The sequence below is a fragment of the Oratosquilla oratoria genome, chromosome 19 (assembly GCF_046742065.1).
Source record: "Oratosquilla oratoria isolate Oo_2021 chromosome 19, ASM4674206v1, whole genome shotgun sequence".
Classification (NCBI taxonomy): domain Eukaryota; kingdom Metazoa; phylum Arthropoda; class Malacostraca; order Stomatopoda; family Squillidae; genus Oratosquilla; species Oratosquilla oratoria.
The window spans coordinates 42,242,526-42,266,117 of NC_134795.1; the positions used below are offsets into that span (position 1 = coordinate 42,242,526).

At 47.2% G+C, this 23,592-nt stretch overlaps 2 protein-coding genes across 3 annotated transcripts in view; one reads left to right on the forward strand and one right to left on the reverse strand.

Annotated features, from left to right (window-relative positions):
- The window catches only part of LOC143035855 (uncharacterized), a 23,414-nt gene extending 823 nt beyond the window's left edge, over positions 1-22,591 (forward strand). Inside the window, exons 3-6 of the mRNA XM_076202947.1 lie at positions 8,288-8,432; positions 10,478-10,614; positions 18,599-18,778; positions 20,574-22,591. Coding sequence (XP_076059062.1) covers positions 8,288-8,432; positions 10,478-10,614; positions 18,599-18,778; positions 20,574-20,696 — 585 coding nt within the window. The 3' untranslated portion in view covers positions 20,697-22,591. The remainder of the gene's footprint in view (positions 1-8,287; positions 8,433-10,477; positions 10,615-18,598; positions 18,779-20,573) is intronic.
- The window catches only part of LOC143035857 (agrin-like), a 986,526-nt gene that overhangs the window by 40,846 nt on the left and 922,088 nt on the right, over positions 1-23,592 (reverse strand). The gene's annotated exons all lie outside the window — the stretch shown is intronic.

Below are 23,592 nucleotides of genomic sequence, written 5' to 3' on the forward strand. Positions count from 1 at the left end.
AGGTCAAAGAAGTTAAAGTATGAATTCGTCTATTCTAACCTAACCTAACCTGCATTTAGGAACACGGTACCTGTAATTCTATAGGTCATCAGGATCGTTGTAGTCTCCTACCTCCGAATCTATCAAAACAAAGATGGAGTCCAAAGGTGTCTACTTATTAGTTTCTATATAGATTTTAGCAACGTTTTCTGATACTGATTTCCGCCATAAAAATACTTAATACATTAATGCATTATTGTTAAACTTAATATTTAAATTTCTAATGCACACACACATCCACTTCACTGCAACTTCGTTAATGATTTCCGCCAAGCAAAATGAAAGGATGATAAATTCATCCATTCTAACCTAACATAACCTACCTAGCCTAACCTAACCTACGTAACCTAACCTATGTTTAGTAATTCGGTACCTGAAATTTTGAAGATCGTCCGGGTCGTCGACGTCATGGATGCTCACGGCGTAATTATTGTACATACATATACCAAAGGCTTTTCCCCCCTTACACGGGGGGTAGCCAAAAAGAAAGGCATAGAAATCACTCCCACCCATTCCATTTCCTATATATTCTACTCCCCTCCACCATCTTCCCCCCTCTTATCTTGGCACCTCCTGGATGACGGGTCATCCCTGCATCCTGTCCACTGCCCTGGGTCAGAAGCAGTGTCGCAAGACACAGCACATCCACAGTAAGGCCGCTTCATAGATTCGGTGACCCCCCCTCTCCGTCCACCCATGCAGAAAAGGAGAAGACGGGGAGAAATCCCTTCGGGCTGCGTCAAATTTTTCTCGTACATACTTCCTCACCCCCCATCCCCTACCCACTCCCCCTCATGCATCACAGCATCATCTATACACAACCCCTCTCCATTCACCCCTATCTTCTGTCGTCTCCCGTCCTTCCTCCACAGACATTCCTCTCTTTTGTAATGCCCCTTTCACCCCATCCATCCATCTCATCTTAGGACACCCCCTCATATTCACTCTTTCCACTTCTGCCTTCCACACTTTTTACTAATCTTTCTTCACTTATTCTTTCCATGTGTCCAAAACCATCCTAATACTTTTTTCATCAACCTCATCTCCTAGTTCCCTTTCCACCCCTGTTCTCCTCCTTACCTCCTAATTTCTCACTCGATCCAGCCTAGTAACCCCTATCATACTTCTCAGGCGTTTCATTTCAAACACATTCAAACTCTTCTCTCTTCCTCTCTCATGTTCCATGTTTCTACCACGTATAATGCTGTTGGCACAATCACTCCTTCATATAGCCTCCTCTTAGCATCTTATCCCAGATGTCTATTTCTCATTACACCAAGGCATTTACTCGCTTCTCTCAATCTACATTCTACCTCCAGCCCCATTCCTCCCTTTCCTGCCACATTCGCACCCAAGTATCAAGAGCTATCCACTTCCTCCAGTCTTTCACCCTTAATGCTCACTTCCAGCCTACTGTCACTCTCTCCCCTTGTACATCTCGTCATCTTACTTTTACCCACATTTATCTTCATCTTCCTTCTTTCACACACCTTCTCAAACTGTCACTAACTTCCTCAATCCCTCCTCTGATCCTGCTACAAGCGCAGTGTCGTCCGCAAACAACAGCTGGATCATCTCCCACTTTTCTCCATTTTCTTTAATCTCCAACCCTGACCCACTACCTTTGCATTCACCTCTCGCACCACCCCATCCATGTAAAGATTGAACAGCCAGGGCGACATAACACATCCCTGAAGAGGTCCCACCTTTACCTAAAACCATTCACTCGCTCCATTTCTAATCCTAACACAAGCTCTACTACTCTCGTGAAAACTCTTGACTCCTCTTAACAGCTTTCCTCCTATCCCATATATCTGCAGTACCTCCCACAGTGCCTTCCTGCCTACCTTGTAAGCTTTTTCCAGATCCATAAACGCCCAAAAAACATCCTTGCCTTTTCCTATAGCTTTCTCACATATGTCTTACCACAAAAATCTGATCTACACAACCCTTACCTGCCCTAAACCCACACTGTTTCTCTCCTAATCCTCTCAATTAAGACCCTCCCATAAGCTTTCCCAACTACACTTAACAAGCTGATCCCTCTGAAACTACCACACTCACACTTATCTCCCTTTCTCTTGTAAAGCGGGACTATACAGGCACTCTTCCAGTCCTCCGGCACTCTACCCTCTCTTAAACAAACATTGAATAACCTCACCAGCCAGTTCATCATAACTGTACCTCCTTTCTTCAGACATTCTGCATGGCATCTATCCAGACCAGGTGTCTTACCTGCTCTCATCATCTTAACAGCTGCTTTCACTTCATCCTTCCTTATTTCTCCTCCATTTTCCTCACTCATCACGGTCATTTTCTTAGCGCTTCCCACTGCAACTACCTTTCCCTCCCTATCCTCCTTCAAATTTAGCAACTCCCTAAAATACTCTGCCCACCTTCCTCTCACTGCCCTCTCTTCCAGTATCATCTCTCCATCTGCACCTTTTACCTTTTCTTCTCTACTTGATTTGCCTCCTCTTTATCTTTTAATTTCCTTCCAAAACGTCTTTTTATTGCGTGCACACAGACACGCACGTGCAAACACGTGCACGAAGACACGCACGTGCACATAAACACGCACGCACGTGCACCTAGACACGCACGTGCACCCAGACAGACACGCACGTAAACCCAGACACGTATGTGCACCCAGACACGCACGTGCACACAGACACGCACGTGCACAGACACGCACGTGCACACAGACACGCACGTGCACACAGACACGCACGTGCACACAGACACGCACGTGCACACACACGCACGTGCACACAGACGCACGTGCACACAGACAGGCACGTGCACACAGACGCACGTACACACACGAACGCACGTGCACACAGACACACGTGCACACAGACACGCACGTGCACACAGACACGCACGTGCACACAGACACGCACGTGCACACAGACACGCACGTGCACACAGACACGCACGTGCACACAGACACGCACGTGCACACAGACACGCACGTGCACACAGAGACGCACGTGCACACAGGGACGCACGGGCACGCAGTGACGCACGTGCATACAGACGCACGTGCACACAGACGCACGTGCACACAGACGCACGTGCACACAGACGCACGTGCACACACAAACGCACGTGCACACAGACGCACATGCACACAGAGACGCACGTGCACACAGACACGCACGTGCACAGACACGCACGTGCCCACAGAGACGCACGTGCACACACACACGTGCACACAGACACACGTGCACACAGACACACGTGCACACAGACACGCACGTGCACACAGACACGCACGTGCACACAGACACGCACGTGCACACAGACACGCACGTGCACACAGACACGCACGTGCACACAGAGACGCACGTGCACACAGAGACGCACGTGCACACAGAGACGCACGTGCACACAGAGACGCACGTGCACACAGAGACGCACGGGCAGCCAGAGACGCAGGTGCACAGAGACGCACGTGCGCACAGAGACGCACGTGCGCACAGAGACGCACGTGCGCACAGAGACGCACGTGCGCACAGAGACGCACGTGCGCACAGAGACGCACGTGCGCACAGAGACGCACGTGCGCACAGAGACGCACGTGCGCACAGAGACGCACGTGCACACAGAGACGCACGTGCACACAGAGACGCACGTGCACACAGAGACGCACGTGCACACAGAGACGCACGTGCACACAGAGACGCACGTGCACACAGAGACGCACGTGCACACAGAGACGCACGTGCACACAGACGCACGTGCACACAGAGACGCACGTGCACACAGACGCACGTGCACACAGACGCACGTGCACACAGAACGCACGTGCACACAGAAACGCACGTGCACACAGACGCACGTGCACACAGACGCAGGTGCACACAGACGCAGGTGCACACAGAGACGCAGGTGCACACAGAGACGCAGGTGCACACAGAGACGCAGGTGCACACAGAGACGCAGGTGCACACAGAGACGCAGGTGCACACAGAGACGCAGGTGCACACAGAGACGCAGGTGCACACAGAGACGCAGGTGCACACAGAGACGCAGGTGCACACAGAGACGCAGGTGCACACAGAGACGCAGGTGCACACAGAGACGCAGGTGCACACAGAGACGCAGGTGCACACAGAGACGCAGGTGCACACAGACGCAGGTGCACACAGAACGCAGGTGCACACAGAGACGCAGGTGCACACAGAGACGCAGGTGCACACAGAGACGCAGGTGCACACAGAGACGCAGGTGCACACAGAGACGCAGGTGCACACAGAGACGCAGGTGCACACAGAGACGCAGGTGCACACAGAGACGCAGGTGCACACAGAGACGCAGGTGCACACAGAGACGCAGGTGCACACAGAGACGCAGGTGCACACAGAGACGCAGGTGCACACAGAGACGCAGGTGCACACAGAGACGCAGGTGCACACAGAGACGCACGTGCACACAGAGACGCACGTGCACACAGAGACGCACGTGCACACAGAGACGCACGTGCACACAGAGACGCACGTGCACACAGAGACGCACGTGCACACAGAGACGCACGTGCACACAGAGACGCACGTGCACACAGAGACGCACGTGCACACACACACGCACACCTACAGATCCACAGATACAGACGTACGCACATGCTCACTCACAAACGCGCGCACGCCGCGCACGCACGCCGCGCACGCACGCCGCGCACGCACGCCGCGCACGCACGCCGCGCACGCACCCGCGCACGCACGCATAACCGAGCGCGTGCGCACACACGCATAACCGCACGCGTGCGTACACGCGCATACACGCATAACCGCACGCATAACCGCACGCGTGCGTACACGCGCATACACGCATAACCGCACGCGTGCGTACACGCGCATACACGCATAACCGCACGCGTGCGTACACGCGCATACACGCATAACCGCACGCGTGCGCACACACGCATAACCGCACGCGTGCGCACACGCGCATAACCGCACGCGTGCGTACACGCGCATAACCGCACGCGTGCGTACACGCGCATACACGCGCATACACGCATAACCGCGTGCGTACACGCGCATACACGCATAACCGCACGCGTGCGTACACGCGCATACACGCATAACCGCACGCGTGCGTACACGCGCATACACGCATAACCGCACGCGTGCGTACACGCGCATACACGCATAACCGCACGCGTGCGTACACGCGCATACACGCATAACCGCACGCGTGCGTACACGCGCATACACGCATAACCGCACGCGTGCGTACACGCGCATACACGCATAACCGCACGCGTGCGTACACGCGCATACACGCATAACCGCACGCGTGCGTACACGCGCATACACGCATAACCGCACGCGTGCGTACACGCGCATACACGCATAACCGCACGCATAACCGCACGCGTGCGTACACGCGCATACACGCATAACCGCACGCGTGCGTACACGCGCATAACCGCACGCGTGCGCACACGCGCATAACCGCACGCGTGCGCACACGCGCATAACCGCACGCGTGCGCACACGCGCATAACCGCACGCGTGCGCACACGCGCATAACCGCACGCGTGCGCACACGCGCATAACCGCACGCGTGCGCACACGCGCATAACCGCACGCGTGCGTACACGCGCATAACCGCACACGTGCGTACACGCGAATAACCGCACACGTGCGTACACGCGAATAACCGCACACGTGCGTACACGCGAATAACCGCACACGTGCGTACACGCGTATACACGCACACGTGCGTACACGCGTATACACGCACACGTGCGTACACGCGTATACACGCACACGTGCGTACACGCGTATACACGCACACGTGCGTACACGCGTATACACGCACACGTGCGTACACGCGTATACACGCACACGTGCGTACACGCGTATACACGCATAACCGCATACGCTCACCCGCACACGTGCGTACACGCGCACCCGCACACGTGCGTACACGCGCACCCGCACACGTGCGTACACGCGCACCCGCACACGTGCGTACACGCGCACCCGCACACGTGCGTACACGCGCACCCGCACACGTGCGTACACGCGCACCCGCACACGTGCGTACACGCGCACCCGCACACGTGCGTACACGCGCACCCGCACACGTGCGTACACGCGCACCCGCGCACACGTGCGTACACGCGCACCCGCGCATACACGCGCACCCGCGCATACACGCGCACCCGCGCATACACGCGCACCCGCGCATACACGCGCACCCGCGCATACACGCGCACCCGCGCATACACGCGCACCCGCGCATACACGCGCACCCGCGCATACACGCGCACCCGCGCATACACGCGCACCCGCGCATACACGCGCACCCGCGCATACACGCGCACCCGCGCATACACGCGCACCCGCGCGTACACGCGCACCCGCACACGCACCCGCACACGCGCACCCGCGCGTACACGCGCACCCGCGCGTACACGCGCACCCGCGCGTACACGCGCACCCGCGCGTACACGCGCACCCGCGCGTACACGCGCACCCGCGCGTACACGCGCACCCGCGCGTACACGCGCACCCGCGCGTACACGCGCACCCGCGCGTACACGCGCACCCGTGCGTACACGCGCACCCGCACACGCGCACACGCGCGTACACGCGCACACGTGCGTACACGCGCACCCGCACACGTGCGTACACGCGCACCCGCACACGTGCGCACCCGCACACGTGCGCACCCGCACACGTGCGCACCCGCACACGTGCGCACCCGCACACGTGCGCACCCGCACACGTGCGCACCCGCACACGTGCGTACACGCGCACCCGCGCACCCGCACACGTGCGTACACGCGCACCCTCACACGTGCGTACGTGCGCACCCGCACACGTGCGCACCCGCACACGTGCGCACCCGCACACGTGCGCACCCGCACACGTGCGCACCCGCACACGTGCGCACCCGCACACGCGCACCCGCACACGTGCGCACCCGCGCGCACCCGCACACGTGCGTACACGCGCACCCGCACACGTGCGCACCCGCACACGTACGCACCCGCACACGTGCGCACCCGCACCCGCGCGCACCCGCACCCGCGCGTACACGCGCACCCGCACACGTGCGTACACGCGCACCCGCACACGTGCGTACACGCGCACCCGCACACGCGCACCCGCACACACGCCCACACACACGCCCAAGCACACGCCCACACACACGCGCGCCCCCACACGCGCGCCCCCACACGCGCGCCCCCACACGCGCGCCCCCACACGCGCGCCCCCACACGCGCGCCCCCACACGCGCGCCCCCACACGCGCGCCCCCACACGCGCGCCCCCACACGCGCACACGCGCACCCGCACACGCGCACCCGCACACGCACGCGCACCCGCACACGCGCACCCGCACACGCGGGCACAGTCCACAGGCTCTGCACACGCGGACACAGTCCACAGGCTCTGCACACGCCCACACTGGCCACAGGCTCTGCACTCGCGCACACAGGCCACAGGCTTTGCACTCGCGCACACAGTCCACAGGCTCTGCACACGCGCACACAGTCCACAGGCTCTGCACACGCGCACACAGTCCACAGGCTCTGCACACGCGCACACAGTCCACAGGCTCTGCACACGCGCACACAGTCCACAGGCTCTGCACACGCGCACACAGGCGAGAGGGTCTGCACCCGCGCACACAGTCCACAGGCTCTGCACACGCGCACACAGTCCACATGCTCTGCACACGCCCACACAGGCCACAGGCTCTGCACTCGCGCACACAGTCCACAGGCTCTGCACACGCGCACACAGTCCACAGGCTCTGCACACGCGCACACAGTCCACAGGCTCTGCACACGCGCACACAGTCCACAGGCTCTGCACTCGCGCACACAGTCCACAGGCTCTGCACACGCGCACACAGTCCACAGGCTCTGCACTCGCGCACACAGGCCACAGGCTCTGCACTCGCGCACACAGTCCACAGGCTCTGCACACGCGCACACAGTCCACAGGCTCTGCACACGCGCACACAGTCCACAGGCTCTGCACACGCGCACACAGTCCACAGGCTCTGCACACGCGCACACAGTCCACAGGCTCTGCACACGCGCACACAGTCCACAGGCTCTGCACACGCGCACACAGTCCACAGGCTCTGCACGCGCGCACACAGTCCACAGCCGCTCCCCGCAACCGCTCCCCACGGACTCTTGAAGCGTTTGTCGGGGATCTATCCCATACCTTTTCATGATTGTATTTTACTGATATCGTGGCTTTACTTCATTACAGGAACAGCCTCAAGAGGCGTCAACGATCACGATCACGTCAGTGATGAAGAACGTCTATTCGGTAACCGTGACCCTTCCAGACATGACTACTCTGATCAAAACCATTACCTCGACTGTGCTGAAACCCTACAACATCGTCCTTGAGGGTAGGATGTCGTTAGGGAACAAGTTGAAGGTGATCGTAGAAGCAGTAGTTGTATGCCTGTCGTTTACCATGTTTGAGGAGAGTGAAATTAAACATTGTTGTACAGGGTGAGACATTTGCTGTTTCATGCATAGGCATACACACACTGCCTCTCATCAAAACAAGAAACTTCATTTTCCCTTTTCTCAAGTTTAGTATTATTTGACAAACGGTCAAAATTTGCTGCAGTTGTATTTGGTTTCTGAGCAATACATAGGACTGTACAGAATGCTGCAAAAGTCTTTCAATCTTGAATATATATTTAACTAGAAATCTAAATAAAGACAGACTGGAGCATTTATTTGGGTGCAGACGGCAAATGCAAGGAACATACGACCATCCAAATTCTGTAACTTTTAAATATCGCCTCAAACACTTACTCCTAGGAAAAGACGTTACACTTCCTCAGAAACCAAATACACCTGCAGCAAATTTTGACTGTTTCTCAAATAAAACTAAACTTGAGAAAAGGGAAAATGAAGTTTCATGTTTTCATGAGAGGCAGTTGACATCAAAACTGTACATTACTAGTCTCTGCTTCAAAGATTTGGATGTTGGGCCAGATGTAAATTATGAGTACGATAACATCGATGATAACCTAAGAGACTGTGTAATCTTAGTTTCTAATCCACAGAAAGCAATCCACGTACTTATAGAAGAAGATCCTCTCAAATACATTGGTGGTTATATTGTAAAAAAAAAATTGACACAAAATATCCTCACTTATGCCACAAAGTGACTGTAGGCCTACCACCATGGCTAAAACATGGATTGATGAAGTAAACAGAGGTGGATTGTATGCTCCTGCTGACACCTTCTTTTCCCAATTAACAACTATGAGAGAAACATTTAAAGTAATACACGGTAAGAATCTCAAGGAAGGAAAAGAGTGCTTGAAAACACTTGTTCGTGAATTAGGAAATGTTGGAATTGATGTACCTCATAATGTCATATAATTTTTTGCCAAAACATCTGTACTTTAGAATTAGGAATCTAAATAATAACATTAAGACAAATAAGAAAAAACCTAAGTCATACAAAGGTCACAACAGAAAGCTAATGAAACTGACCACATGAATGATATGTATTTTACTTTTTCACTAGGACCATACTACCTGTTTTCCTTTGTTGTTTGTTATGATCAAGTGGTTTATATTCAATAACAAATACTGAATATTTATGCGAACATTATGAATGGTATGAACTTAATTTTTCTTTGTATTATGACTACTGTTTGCCATAATTACTATGAATATATTTGTGCTTACAATAGACCCTTTAATATTCCAAGTGTTCATCTAATTAGTAATGCATGTAGGTAATATGTAATGCAGTTAAAAAAAAAAGGGGGGAGGGGAAGAGATAACAGGCTCCAAGGGTGGTCAAGTTCAAGTCAGTACTGTGAGTGGCTGGGAGGTGTGGCGTGGATGACGTCATCACCCCTCCTCACCCGCGCTCGGCCCGCTCGGCCCGCTCGGCTGGCTGACCAGTCTACATGGACCTTGGGCATATGATGCAAAATCATACTGAATCACGAGCCCTGCCCCACTACTCCCGCCCCACTGTCCCACTACTCCCGCCCCACTGTCCCACTACTCCCGCCCCACTGTCCCACTACTCCCGCCCCACTGTCCCACTACTCCCGCCCCACTGTCCCACTACTCCCGCCCCACTGTCCCACTACTCCCGCCCCACTGTCCCACTACTCCCGCCCCACTGTCCCACTACTCCCGCCCCACTGTCCCACTACTCCCGCCCCACTGTCCCACTACTCCCGCCCCACTGTCCATCGACCTCCACCCCACTGTCCATCGACCTCCACCCCACTATGCTACGACAACCTTCTCAATTGTCCCACAACATCGCAGCCTCTATTGTCCTCTCACTGTCCCATGATCGCCCTCCATTCTATTACACCGCCGTCGCCCCATCATACTTCATCGCCCCTTTGTCCCATCAACGTTTTTCATTCATTCTCGACCTGATGCTTATAATCTTTTCTTGCAGAAACCATAACTATACATCCTGAACCAAGCATTCTAAAACGGACACGGCACATGACGAGCACTGTCTATATAACTTCAGTCAAGCAAGTAGTCAAGCAGTACCTAGTCACTGAGGAACGCATTGTTACGTTGACACAGGTAAGTTTTTTTCATGTGATAAGTGACTCCCAGTGTCTGTCTTGAATCTTTCTCCCTTCCTGCTCATAAAGAGAGACTGCCTCTTCAGTTACTTATAGCATCAACTCCCATCCGGAAGTTGATACATACATACATACATACATACACGGGGGGTAGCCAAAAAGAAAAAGGCACAGAAACCACTCCCATCCATTCCATTTCCTATATATTCCACTCCCCTCCTCCCTCCCTCTTATTTTGGCACCTCCTGGATGACTGGTCATCCCTGCATCCTGTCCACTGCCCTGGGTCAGAAGCAGTGTCGCAAGACACAGCACATCCACAGCAAGGCCGCTTCATAAATTCAGACATAAATGCAGAAAAGGAGAAGACGAGGAGAAATCCCTTCGGACTGCGTCAAATTTTTTCTCGTACATACTTCCTCACCCCCATCCCCCACCCACTCCCCCTCATGCATCACAGCATCATCTATACACAACCCCTCTCCATTCACCCCTATCTTCTGTCCTCTCCCGTCCTTCCTCCACAGACATTCCTCTCTTTTGTAATGCCCCTTTCACCCCATCCATCCATCTCATCCTTGGACGCCCCTTCATATTCACTCCTTCCACCTCTGCCTTCCACACTTCTTTTACTAATCTTTCTTTTACTAATCTTTCTTTTACTAATCTTTCCACCCGTTCTCTTCCTCACCTCCTCATTTCTCACTCTATCCAGCCTTGTAACCTATTATCATACTTCTCAGACATTTCATCTCAAACACATTCAAACTCCTTCTCTCTTCCTCTCTCATGTTACATGTTTCTGTCCCGTACAATGCTGTTGGCACAATCACTCCTTCATATAACCTCCTCTTAGCATCCATTCCCAGATGTCTATTTCTCATTACACTTTTCAACCCACCAAGGCATTTACTCGCTTCTCTCAATCTACATTCTACCTCCACCCCCACTCCTCCCTTTCCTGCCACATTCGCACCCAAGTATCTAAAACTATCCACTTCCTCCAGTCTTTCACCCTTAATGCTCACTTCTAGCCTGCTGTCCTTCTCTCCCCTTGTGCATCTCATCACCTTAATTTTACCCACATTTATCTTCACCTTCCTTCTTTCACAAACCTTCTCAAACTCTGTCACTAACTTCCTCAATCCCTCCTCTGATCCTGCTACAAGCGCAGTGTCGTCAGAAATCGACAACTGGCTCACCTCCCACTTTTCTCCATTTTCTTTAATCATCTCCAACCCCTGACCCACTACCCTTGCATTAACCTCTCGCACCACCCCATCCATGTAAAGATTGAACAGCCAGGGTTGATGCTATACGTAAAGCAGTGACAGAGACTGACAGTAGTTTCAGTTTTTGGTTAGTAAATAATCGTTTACTGACAATAGAATAATCTTTCCATCCTACATTCAAGTTTTCCGGTAATAATTCGTATCAGTAAGGGCTGGAGATAATCTTCTGAAGCAGATAGTCACAACCACACGATAGTTGTTATAGGGGCAATTGTTCTAATGTGGTGTGATGAAAGAGCTTCACTTCTCGGCAGCAACCTACAGAACTGAGCAATCCTATTCAGAATTCTATTAATCTTACACGGGAGACAGGTCAGAAAGAGTGCCCCAAATATAATCTTTCTAATCCTAACCTGGCAGGAAAGTCGCAATCAGCAAGGTTACCCAAATATAGTACGAATGATAATCAATACCTCTATCATCTCTCCATAATTTTTCACAAATAAATGGGTATTCATAACCAAACTATAGATATCTTTGACTAACAAGACTAGCTCATGAAACAAAATAATGCACGACAGCAACGCGATATTATCTACGGGGATATAAGTAGCGGTAAACATTCACAAGAATATAAGAATGAAAGAGACTGCAATTTCATGTCCATTACCACCTGTTATCCCCATCCCTAAAGTTGCCCAACTTTTCCTTAAAACAACATATATTTTCAATGCTTGCTACATGGATACTAAGTCTATTCCACTCGTTTACCACTATTGGTAAACCAGTTTTTGCCTACCTCCTTCTTAAATCTAAGTTTGTCCAATTCAAATTCATTACTGCGAGTACTGCCCTGTTGTCTATATATGATGGCTTTTTGTCTTTGATCTACTTGAACATCTATTAGATCACCCTGTACTGTGTGTTTTTCCAAAGTGTAAGGGTGGCTAGGCCTGTCCTCTAAAGATAAATTTCTGAGCTCGTATACCATTTTGGTCATTCTCCTCTGTACTACTGCTAGTGAATTGATATTTATTCTATAGGACTGAGATCAAAACTGTACCGCATAATCAAGGATGGGTCTAACGCCAGATAGTTTGATAATCATCTCTGCATTTCTATTCGTAACAGTTTTAGTAATGAAACCTATTTCTCTGTTGGCTTTGTTCCTGGTGCTAATGCAGTCCCAATCGCCAAACTACATATTCTTAAGACGAAGAAAAAAATGCTAACAAAACTTGTACTCTTGTTTAATAAGATTAATACATGGAACATAACCTACGACGGTGACGTGAGATCGTCCATGAATATAGAGGCTTGGGTCAATCAGACCATAACAAGCAACCCAATGTCAATTTCTCAGTTACCTGAAGCTTTTCCCAGAAATGTGGCCCGTTGCAGCTGTCAATAGTTTGAAGTCTCCAATAAATGTTTTTGAAATGAAACGTTGGATTTTTGTGTTGTATTTTCTGTTAGTAGGAAGGCGAAAACAGCCATCTAATATCTGTTGAGCCAGAACCCACCTTTGCTTTTATGTATACTACCTTGAGGTTTCCTCTAGAATAATGTGGATGAAGGTGAAACTGGGAAAGGAGATATGGATTTTTGTAAGTGCATATGGGCCTGGTAGTGAGAAGAGCGTAGAAGAAAGGGAGGCTTTTTGGATATATTTAAATGAATGCATAGAGGGATTAGGGAGGAACGTCAATGTAGTAGTACTGGGAGACCTTAATGCTAGGGTAGGAAATAAACCAATTGACGGAGTGGTTGGGAAATGTGGAGTTCCAGGAAAGAATCGTAGTGGAGAGTTGATAGTGGAGATGTGTCTAGAGAGTTGATGGTAGCAAATACAGTGTTTAGGAAGAAAGTCAAGCATAAGTACACATAGGAGAGGATGGTGGATGAAAGGGTGGTAGATAGAGCGTTAATGGACTATGTAGTGGTAGATAGGAGTATAATAGGAAGAGTTAAGGATGTACATGTGCTAAGGGGAGAGAGTAGGGGAATATCAGATCATCTTTTGGTGGAAGGTAAGTTGATAGTGGAGGATAGATGGAGAAAGAGAAAAAGGACAAAAGATAGGGAGGTGCTTAGTGAACTCTTTAAATGAGAAGGAAAAGGAGGAGTACAAGAAGAATCTGAGAGAGGAGTGGGAGGGAGTGAAGGATAGAGTAGAGCTAGGAGTGGAGGAGGAATAGGGATGGTTCAAGGAGGGAGTCACAAAGTGCGCAATGATGGTGTGTGGAACAAGAAGGACGGGAGGAAATAGAAGGAAGGGTAGTGGATGGTGGGATGAGGAAGCAAAGAAGGTTGTAGAAGAGAAGAAGCAAGCTTTCACAGAATGGCTACAAAAATAGGACGAGGGAGTCATATGAGAGGTACAAAGAAAAGAAAAGAAAAGAGAAGTAAAGCACAAGGTAAAGGAGGCAAAGAGGAGAACAGACGTGAAATGGGGTAAGAATATGACAGAAAATTTTGAAAGTAATAAAAAGATGTTCTGGAAAGAAATTTAGAGAGGAAGAGGAGGCGAATCAAGTAGAGAAGAATAGGTAAAAGGTGCAAATGGAGAGATGATAATGGAAGAGAAGGCAGTAAGGGAAAGATGGGCAGAGTATTTTAGGGAGTTGCTAAATGTGAAGGAGAGGATAGGGAGGGAAAGATAGTTGCAGTGGGAAGTGCTAAGAAAATGACAGTGATGAGTGAGGCAAAAAGGAGGAGAAACAAGGAAGGATGAAGTGAAGGCAGTTGTTATGATGAAAGTAGGAAAGGCACATGGTCTGGATGGATCCCATGCAAAATGTATAAAAAAAAAAAAAAAGGGAGGTACAGTTATGGTGGGCTGACTGGTGAGGTTATTTAATGTTTGCTGTGGTAGAGTGCCGGAGGACTGGAGTGCCTGTATAGTTCCACTTTACAAGGGAAAAGGGTATGTGTGAGTGCAGTAGTTTAAGAGGGATTAGCTTGTTAAATGTAGTTGGGAAGGTTTATGGGAGGATCTTGATTGAGAGGATCAGGAGAGGAACAGAGGGAGTAATTGGCAAGGAACAGTGTGGATTTAGGACAGGTAGAGGCTGTGTAGATCAGATTTTTGTGGTAAGACAGATATGTGAGAAAGCTATAGGAAAAGGTGAGGATGTTTTTTGTGCTTTTATGGATCTGGAATAGGCTTACGGCAGGGTAGACAGGAAGGCACTGTGGGAGGTACTGTAGATATACGGGATAGGAGGAAAGCTTCTAGGAGCTGTCAAGCGAGTGAATGCCATGGTGGATTAAAAAAGTGTAATGATGAATAGACATTTGGGAATGGAGGCTAAGAGGAGACTGTATGAAGGAGTGATTGTGCTAACAGCACTGTACGGGGCAGAAACATGGAACATAAGAGAGGAAGAGAGCAGGAGTTTGAATGTGTTTGAGATGAGGTGTTTGAGAAGTATGATGGGGGCTACTAGGCTGGATAGTGAGAGAAATGAGGTGAGGAGAACAGGGATGGTAAGGGAGTTGGGAGATAGGGTTGATGCAAGAGTATTAGAATGGTTTGGACACATGGAAAGAATGAGTGAAGAAAGTCTAAAAGGTATGGAAGGCAGATGTGGAGGAGGTGAAAATGAGGGGGCGTCCTAGGATGAGATGGACGGATGGGGTGAAGGGGGATTTGGGGAAGAGGGGAATGTCTGTTGAGGAAGGACGGGAGTGGACAGAAGACGGGTGAATGGAGAATGGTTGTATATGGATGATGTTGTGATGCATGAGGTGGAATGGGTGGGGGGATGGGGTGTGAGGTAGTATGTGTGAGAAAAAATTGACGCAGCCCAAAGGGATTTCTCCCCGTCTTCTCCTTTTCTGCATGGGGGGACGGAGATGGGGGTCGCTGGTTTAATGAAGCGGCCTTGCTGTGGATGTGCCGTGTCTTGCGACACTGCTTCTGACCCAGGGCGGTGGACAAGGTACAGGGATGACCCGTGATCCTGGAGGTGCCAAGATAAGAGGGAGGGTGGAGGGGAGTGGAGTGTATTTAGGGATGGAATGGGTGGGAATGTTTTTTATGCCTTTCTCTTTTTGGCTATCCCCCTTATAAGGGGAAAGAGCCTTGGTATATGCATCTTAGTACTAACGTCTACACACTGTACAGAGAGATACAAGAATAATAATAAGGGAAAGTACATACATATACTTACAGCTTTCCTCCTTATAAGGGGAATAGCCAAAATCAGTCATAAATTCACTCCCACCCATTTCATCCACACATACTCCACTCCCGTTCACCACTCCTCCCTCCCCCTTTTCCTGGTTCCTCCTGGATGATAGGTCATCCCTTCATCTCACCCATTGCCCTGGGTCAGAAGTAATGTAGCAAGATTACAGCACATCGACAGCAAGGCCGCTTCATTTGATCGGCGACCCTACCCTTTCTCCTTCCCCTCGTGCAGAAAAAGAGAAGATGGGGAAAAATCTCCTCGAGCTGCGTCAAAATATCATTCACGCGTACTCCCATCCCCCACCCACTTCCTTCCATGCATCATAGCATCATCTATACACAACCATTCTCCACTCGCCCCTATCTTTTATCTTCTCCCTTCCTTCCTCAACAGACATACTCCTCTTTCCCAATGCTCCTTTTAACCCATCCATCGATCTCATCTTGGTCCCCCCTAGTCGTGTTCACTTCTTCCACACACCTTTTACTAATCTTTCTTCACTCGTTCTTTCCATGTGTTCAAACCATCCCAATACTTTCATCAACCCTGTCTCCCAACTCTTTCCACCTCCACTCTCCTCCTCGCCTCCTCGTTTCTCATTCTATCCCCTACCATTATTCCCAGCCATTTCATTCCAAACACGTTTAAACTCTTCCTCTTATGTTTCGCGTTTCTGACCCATACAGTGCTGTCTACACAATCTATATTCTACTTCTACCTCCACTCCTCTCATTCCCGCTACATTCGCACCCAAGTATCTAAAGCTATCCTCTTCCTCCAGTCTCTCTCCCTTAATACTCGCTTCCAATATGCTGCCTTGTACATCTCATCACCTTATTTTTGCCAACATTCATCTTATTTTTCTTCTTTCACGCACCTTCCCAAACCACGTCACTAACTTCCTGAATCCCTCCTATGATCATGCTACAAGCGCAGTGTCGTTAATAAGCAACAGCTGGTTTATTTCTCATTTTTCTCCATTTTCTTTAACCATCTCCAATCCCCGGTCCATTATCCTTGTGTTTACCTCCCACACCATATTCATCCATGTAAAAATTGAACAGCCAAGGAAACCTATCCCTGCCACTCGCTCTCTCCATTTCTAATTCTAACACAGGCTTTACTACTCTCGTGAAAACTGACTGCTCTTAACAGCTTTCCTTCTATACCATACATTTGCAATACCTCATACAGTGCCTTCCTGTCTACCCTATCATAATTTTTTTCTAAACACTATAAAGGCCCCAAAAAACATCTTTACCTTTTCCTAAAGCGGTCTCGTAGATCTGCCTTATCACAAATTTGAACCACGCAACCCCTACCTGTTCTAAACCCACACAGTTTCTCACCAAGCCTTCCCAATTACTCAACAAACTGGTCCCTCTGAAACTACTACTCACACTTGTCTTTTTTTTTTTTTTTTTTTGTAAAGGCACTCAGTCCTCCAGCACTCTACCCTCTTTTAGACAAACATTAAAACTCGTCAACCAGTCCACCATCATTGTATCTCCCCCTTTTTAGACACTCCGCATAACGCCCATCCAACCCAGGTGCCTTACCTGCTCTCTTCCTTTTAATAACTTCTTTCACCTCATCTTTCCTTGTTCCAACATTTTCGTCATTCATCACTCATTTTCTTAGCGTTTCCCACTGCAACTACCTTTCCCTCCCTATCCTCCTTTACATTTAGTAGCTCCCATCTTTTTACTGCCGTCTTTTCCATTATCATCTCTTCATCTGCACCTTCTACCTTTTCCTCTCTACTTTCTTCGCCTTCCTTCCAAAACCCCTTTTTATTACTTTCAACATTTTGTCATACTCGTAACCCCTTTTTACATCTGCTCTTCTCTTTCCCTTCTTTATTTCATGCTTTAATTATTTTCTCTTTGTACCTCTCGTATGATCCTCTCGTCCTGTTTTGTAACCAATCTGTGAATGCTAGTTTCTGCTCTTCTACAATTTTTGCTTAATCCCACCACTCGCTACCCTTCCTTTTATTTCCTCCCATCCTCCTTGTTCCACACACCATCTTTGCACACCTTGTGACTCCCTCCTTGAAATATCCCCATTCCACCTCTCTAGTTCTACTCTATCCTTCACTCTCTCTCACTCTTCTTTTTGTTTTCTTTTTTCTTTTTCATTTAAGCAGTTTACTCTAAGGATCTTCTGTCCATTTCCTCTTTCTCCATCTATCCTCCACTTTGTATAGTAAATCTTTGCCCATGTTCGAAGCGCCTGCTCTTTACTCGTGTTATTCCTTAATTGAAGTATTGATAAGCTTTCACTTTTTAGGGACTAAAATATGAAATGGTATATATATTTACTAATTTTGGGGTAAAAATTAGGGTTTTATTCTTGTCAGAACTGTTTCCATTTCTTATTTTTGATATTATTATATAATTATCAGTATCACATCCATTATTTTAGCATGGATTTTACTATGATTGTCGTCATTTATCTTGTGCCACTGTCATTATTTCAATTGTTTTAGCATGAACATAATGATTGTCATTCTCAATGTAATAGATACTGTTATCTGTTTCATAATCCGTAGACTGATGTGTCAACTGTCCGCGGCACATTCACTTCCTTGACACCGCAGTACATCACTGAGTATGAAGTCGTTCCACACACCTCGTACGTCCCAGTCATTGACACAGTCACTACCGTGTCGTACAGGACGACAACTAAAACGCATTTCCAAGAGGTTGGAGTGACCCGCAGTCAAAGCTTGGTAGGTGTTCATTTCAATAACTATATTAGTCGAGTTATAGAGAATTGGTGAAACCTTGGTTGGTAGTTCAGGAAGTGGCATCACTTTTACAAATAGTTGTCTTTGAGATGACTAAATTAAGGCAATCACCAGTATTCGTACAAAAAGTTTGGAAAAAAGAATCTTGCATTATTAGCATTTTCTGAAATTTGTATCTTAAAACTAGTTTTGTTCCAAATATTTGAAAACTACTGATTTAAGAGATTTGCAATTCAGACAAGTATAATGACTTTTTGAGCGTAGAAATTGGTAATGTACATGAATTAGAAAACAGTTTGCCACCCATGTTAAGGGATGCAATATAACTTCACACACTTTTCTCTCCTCTGCTCATCATACATCATATAGATGTGAGCAAAGGAAACCTCTCTCAATATAGAAAGTTATTATCCCCCGTTATAAGCTATGTAGCCAAGTCAAAGGCACGCACCAATTCTTGCCCATTCCACTCCATCCACCACCCTTGTTAGCCTTTATCTTTGTTCCTTGTGGATGAAGGGTCATCCTTGTCTCTTCTCCACTGCCCGGGTCGGAAGCAATTCAGCAAGACACAGCATATATACAACAGGGGATCTTTACCTACACGCTGACCCCCTCCCCATATCCTCAAGTGGAAAATAGAGAAGACTGGGGAAAATTCCTTCTGGCTGCACCAAAAATTATCTATACACAACCTTTTTCTATTCGCCCCTATCCCCTACCTTCTCCCTTCCATGCTCAACAGACGTTCTCTTCTTGGTCAAAGCCTCTTTCACCCCATCCATTTCATCCTCGGTCGTCCCCGCAAGGAAACTTAATCTTAATTATAGTTTGAGACAAAAAATGGGTGCCTTTAAGTGGTGGTCCTGCTAGATTGATGTAGGTCAACTTCTTGCATCATTGTTACCTTTTCCATCTATCGGTGCATCCCTGAGGGGCTAACACAGTCTCCGGACCGGAAGCAGGATATATTTATTTATTATTTTATTATTATTATTATTTTTTACACAAGGAGAGCTAAGAATAGGTGATTGTTCCTCTGCTACTCAAATCCAGTAACATAGAAACTGTCCCACACTAATACAACATGGACAACTGCCCAGGGTTTCTTCCTAAAGATGTCTATGGGAAAACTCGAGAACCATTGTCAGTATTGTAGGACTATGGGCTATGGTGGTGTAACTGGAGGCAAAAATTACCGTTACAATAATTCTTGGTTTGAGTTTTTCAAATTGGAGACCTGCAACCTTATTGTAGTCTCTAAAAGTCCTCGGGCTCTTCTTTGGAAAAAAAAATTGTATTAGTGTGGATAGCTTTCTTTTAGTTACACATAGGTGGTAGAAACATGAAACTGTTTCTAGTTGTATGCTCGTTTATTGTCAAAAAGTAGACAGTTCGTCGACGCATAGAAATACCTTTACTCCGGTCCGAAAAAATGACAGTTCCATATGGAGGTGTGTTGATTATACACTGTATGAAGATGAACAGCAGGGAGACGATTATCTCAGGACCATCACAAGCAGGTGCCCATCTTTGGTTTTATACATACTATTCTGATACTAAAGTTTACATACTGAGCAGGGAGAAACATCAATATAAAATAAAACTCAATTATTAGCTTAGCATGTACTCCGGGGGCACAATAATCATGCACGTACGTTAGTTACACTTGCCTACACATACATTACTTTCACACAGGGGTACCATGGTTTAACACATCCCTTTCCCGCGAACAAGAAAGGTAAATCTTTTTTCTTACAAGTTGCTTTCATTCCAGAATAAAGTTTTATTACAAACCGAATGGGTCACCGAAACGGTCGAAAATTTGGCGACCATATCCGAGACTGTCTACACAACTAAAGTGGTATCAGAGTGTCCAAGACATTACTTCCAGTGGTAACCAAAAGAAATCTAGAATAGCAAGAAGTTCATAAATATAAACTTGTTTCCAGCCCTTTTTCATTATTTACTTTATTATTTTGTTTTGGTTATTATATTCCCATGTTTTCGTTACGAACTGGTTAATATTTATCATTCAATACTTAAATTCTGGATTTATGATTATACTGGATGCCAAATGGATTACTTGATTTTGTGGATTTTGTCACTACTTGTATTTCTAAAACGTAGACTGTATATAGGATGAGTAACTGGTACTAATGAAGGGTACTTGCATATAGTGGTCGTGTAAGATGGATAGCAAAATAGCCCATTTTCAAAACCCGTCAGGTCCTCACCCCTACCAGGAGATGCAGCCCTAAGGGGCTCTCTAAACTGACCCAAGATATCTCTATCAACTTCAAATTTATCTTTTACACTTTTTCACAAATAGAATCTGGCAACTGGTGGCTCCTCTCCTTTCCCTACTGCTTCCAGCCAGTGACATGGAGAGAGTATCACATTAATACAGAGGTCCGATGTTTTTTTCCGAGAGACCTGTGGGAGGCCCAAGGACCGTTGCCGGCCACTGTGGGGTTGTAGGTTTTCCACTCGGTAAAACTCGAGGCAGTAATTGATTACCCAGGAAAAAAAATTCTTAAAGCAGTGGAATGGAATTGTTTATTTATTTTTGTTATTTGTTTTGTTATTTATTTTTGTTTATTTATCTATTTATTTATTTATCTATCTATTTTATTTTATTTTTTATTTATTTTTTGTTATGACGATTACAATGTTGTCTTGTTTAGCTGAGGAATGAATCACTGCCCGATTTTAACTAGTATCGGGTGATATTTTCTACACGTCGATAAAAAAGTAATAAAAATACTAGTAAAAAATTGTTTCCAGTTTCACCGACTAGAAATCCACGGCCTTACAGTGGCTGGCAACTCTCCTCGGGCCTTAATGGGAAGGATCTTTGGACTCTTGTCTGCTTTGTATTAATGTGGGATTTTCTATATCACTGTCGTAAAGTAATAGATCAATCACTGGTTGTCAGCACTTTATATGAACAGATGGAGGAAATACAACTGAAGTTGAAAACTAAAATATATTGGCCAAGGTTCGAGATTTCATTAACCACTAGTGGAAGTACCACTATTAGCAGGTGTTCATCATTTGTCCCTCAGCCATATTTTTGATAAGCAGATGATGAAAATAGATATTACACAGCAAAATTTGTTGCTATAAATCTCGTTTATTTTAGTTTGTAAATACAGTACATAATTTTGCAAGACGTTCGATGTTGTTTGGATTAATTGTAGTTATCTGGTATGACATATCATAGTTTTAACTACATTGTATATAATGAATATGCCTCAAGTTCTACTGACTGGAAGTTCATAGCCAGAGAAACTAGGAACAGTACTCTAATTCTTCCATAGATTGTTCTAGGAAGAAACTTTGGTATACTTTCTTTTGTGTTAGTGCGAGTCTGTTTTCAGGAGGCGGGGTCAGTACTAGCTTGTCAAATGTAGAATAAAAAAAATTGCCGAACCTGACAAGTATTTGGACAGATCCAAATAGCAAATGAAAGCCCTTCTAGAGTGCACCTCCAGTAGGTGGTGATGGGTTTCAGAGGTTTTGAAGATGGATGGCAGGGAGATCATTCACATCGACATTCATCTCGGGACCACCGCTAGCACATATCCATTGTTAGTGTTTGTATTATATGTGAACATTGTTTACTTGGTTTAGAATAATTTACTTTTTAAATTTTGTTCTACCGAATATCTTCAAGTCACTTGATATTTCTTCATAACTGCAAGAGCATATGTTGAAACTTGTGCACAAGATTTTACTATGTCGTATTGGTTTCTGTAAGTAGGCTCGTTGTAGAATTAGAGATTGGATTAATTTTAGTGTTTAAATTAAAGTTCCTCTTTAAATGGTCTGTAACACCAGACCTACACCATAGTAACCACTTTATACTCCTTGTACCACTTGAAGGTTCGGCTTGCATGTGGAAGTGACTATAAAGGTGCCCTAAACATTTTCCCCAAACTTAGCCAGGCTATGGAGCCGCCCCCTAGCACGGTCACCTATAACGTGTTATAGATGGTAATAATAACCAAACAAAAAGAAGAATGGAGCAACAGCCCTCTACAAACCAAAGTCTGTTTCACTCCTGCCGCGTCCCGCACTATTAATTGAGCAAAGCAAAGAAACCTCAACTCAAACACCAGACCAATTACCCACACTATACAATTACCCACACTACACACAAAACTATTATCGAGGCTATACAGCCTCACTAACCATCAACTTAGCTCATACCAAGACGAAGTGGACCCAGATATGGACTAATAATAGATACTTGTGGACTAAGAATAGATACTTGTTTCTAAAATACCCGATTTCAGTAAAGCTCAGTTCATAGGACTACGTCAAGAGCTTCAGCTTACAGATTGGGAGGCAAAATTAAACGAAAGACCTGTAGATCAGATGTGGGAAATATTTCAAAATACGCTCACTAGGATGATTCGAACTTACATTCCTTTTAAGGACAGACGTCCCCCAAATCAGGCTCGCCCAAAGTGGCTCGATAAAGAAACTGAAAAAAGTATTGCTAAAAAGAGACGGGCTTATAAGAAATACAAGTGCTCGGGTGCATCTAATGACCATGAAAGTTATGTATCAATACAGAGAGATTTAAAAAAGACTAAGAAAAAGAAAACAATACGAAATGAACATCGCTGATAAATCCAAAGAATTCTATAGTTACATTAGAGATAAAAAGATTATTAGGAATCACATTGGTCCACTATTATCTGCTGACGGTCAACTTGAATATTCAAATGAAGGAATGTATAAAATTTAAACAGTCATTTTGGCTCGGTATTCGTAAACGAAACACC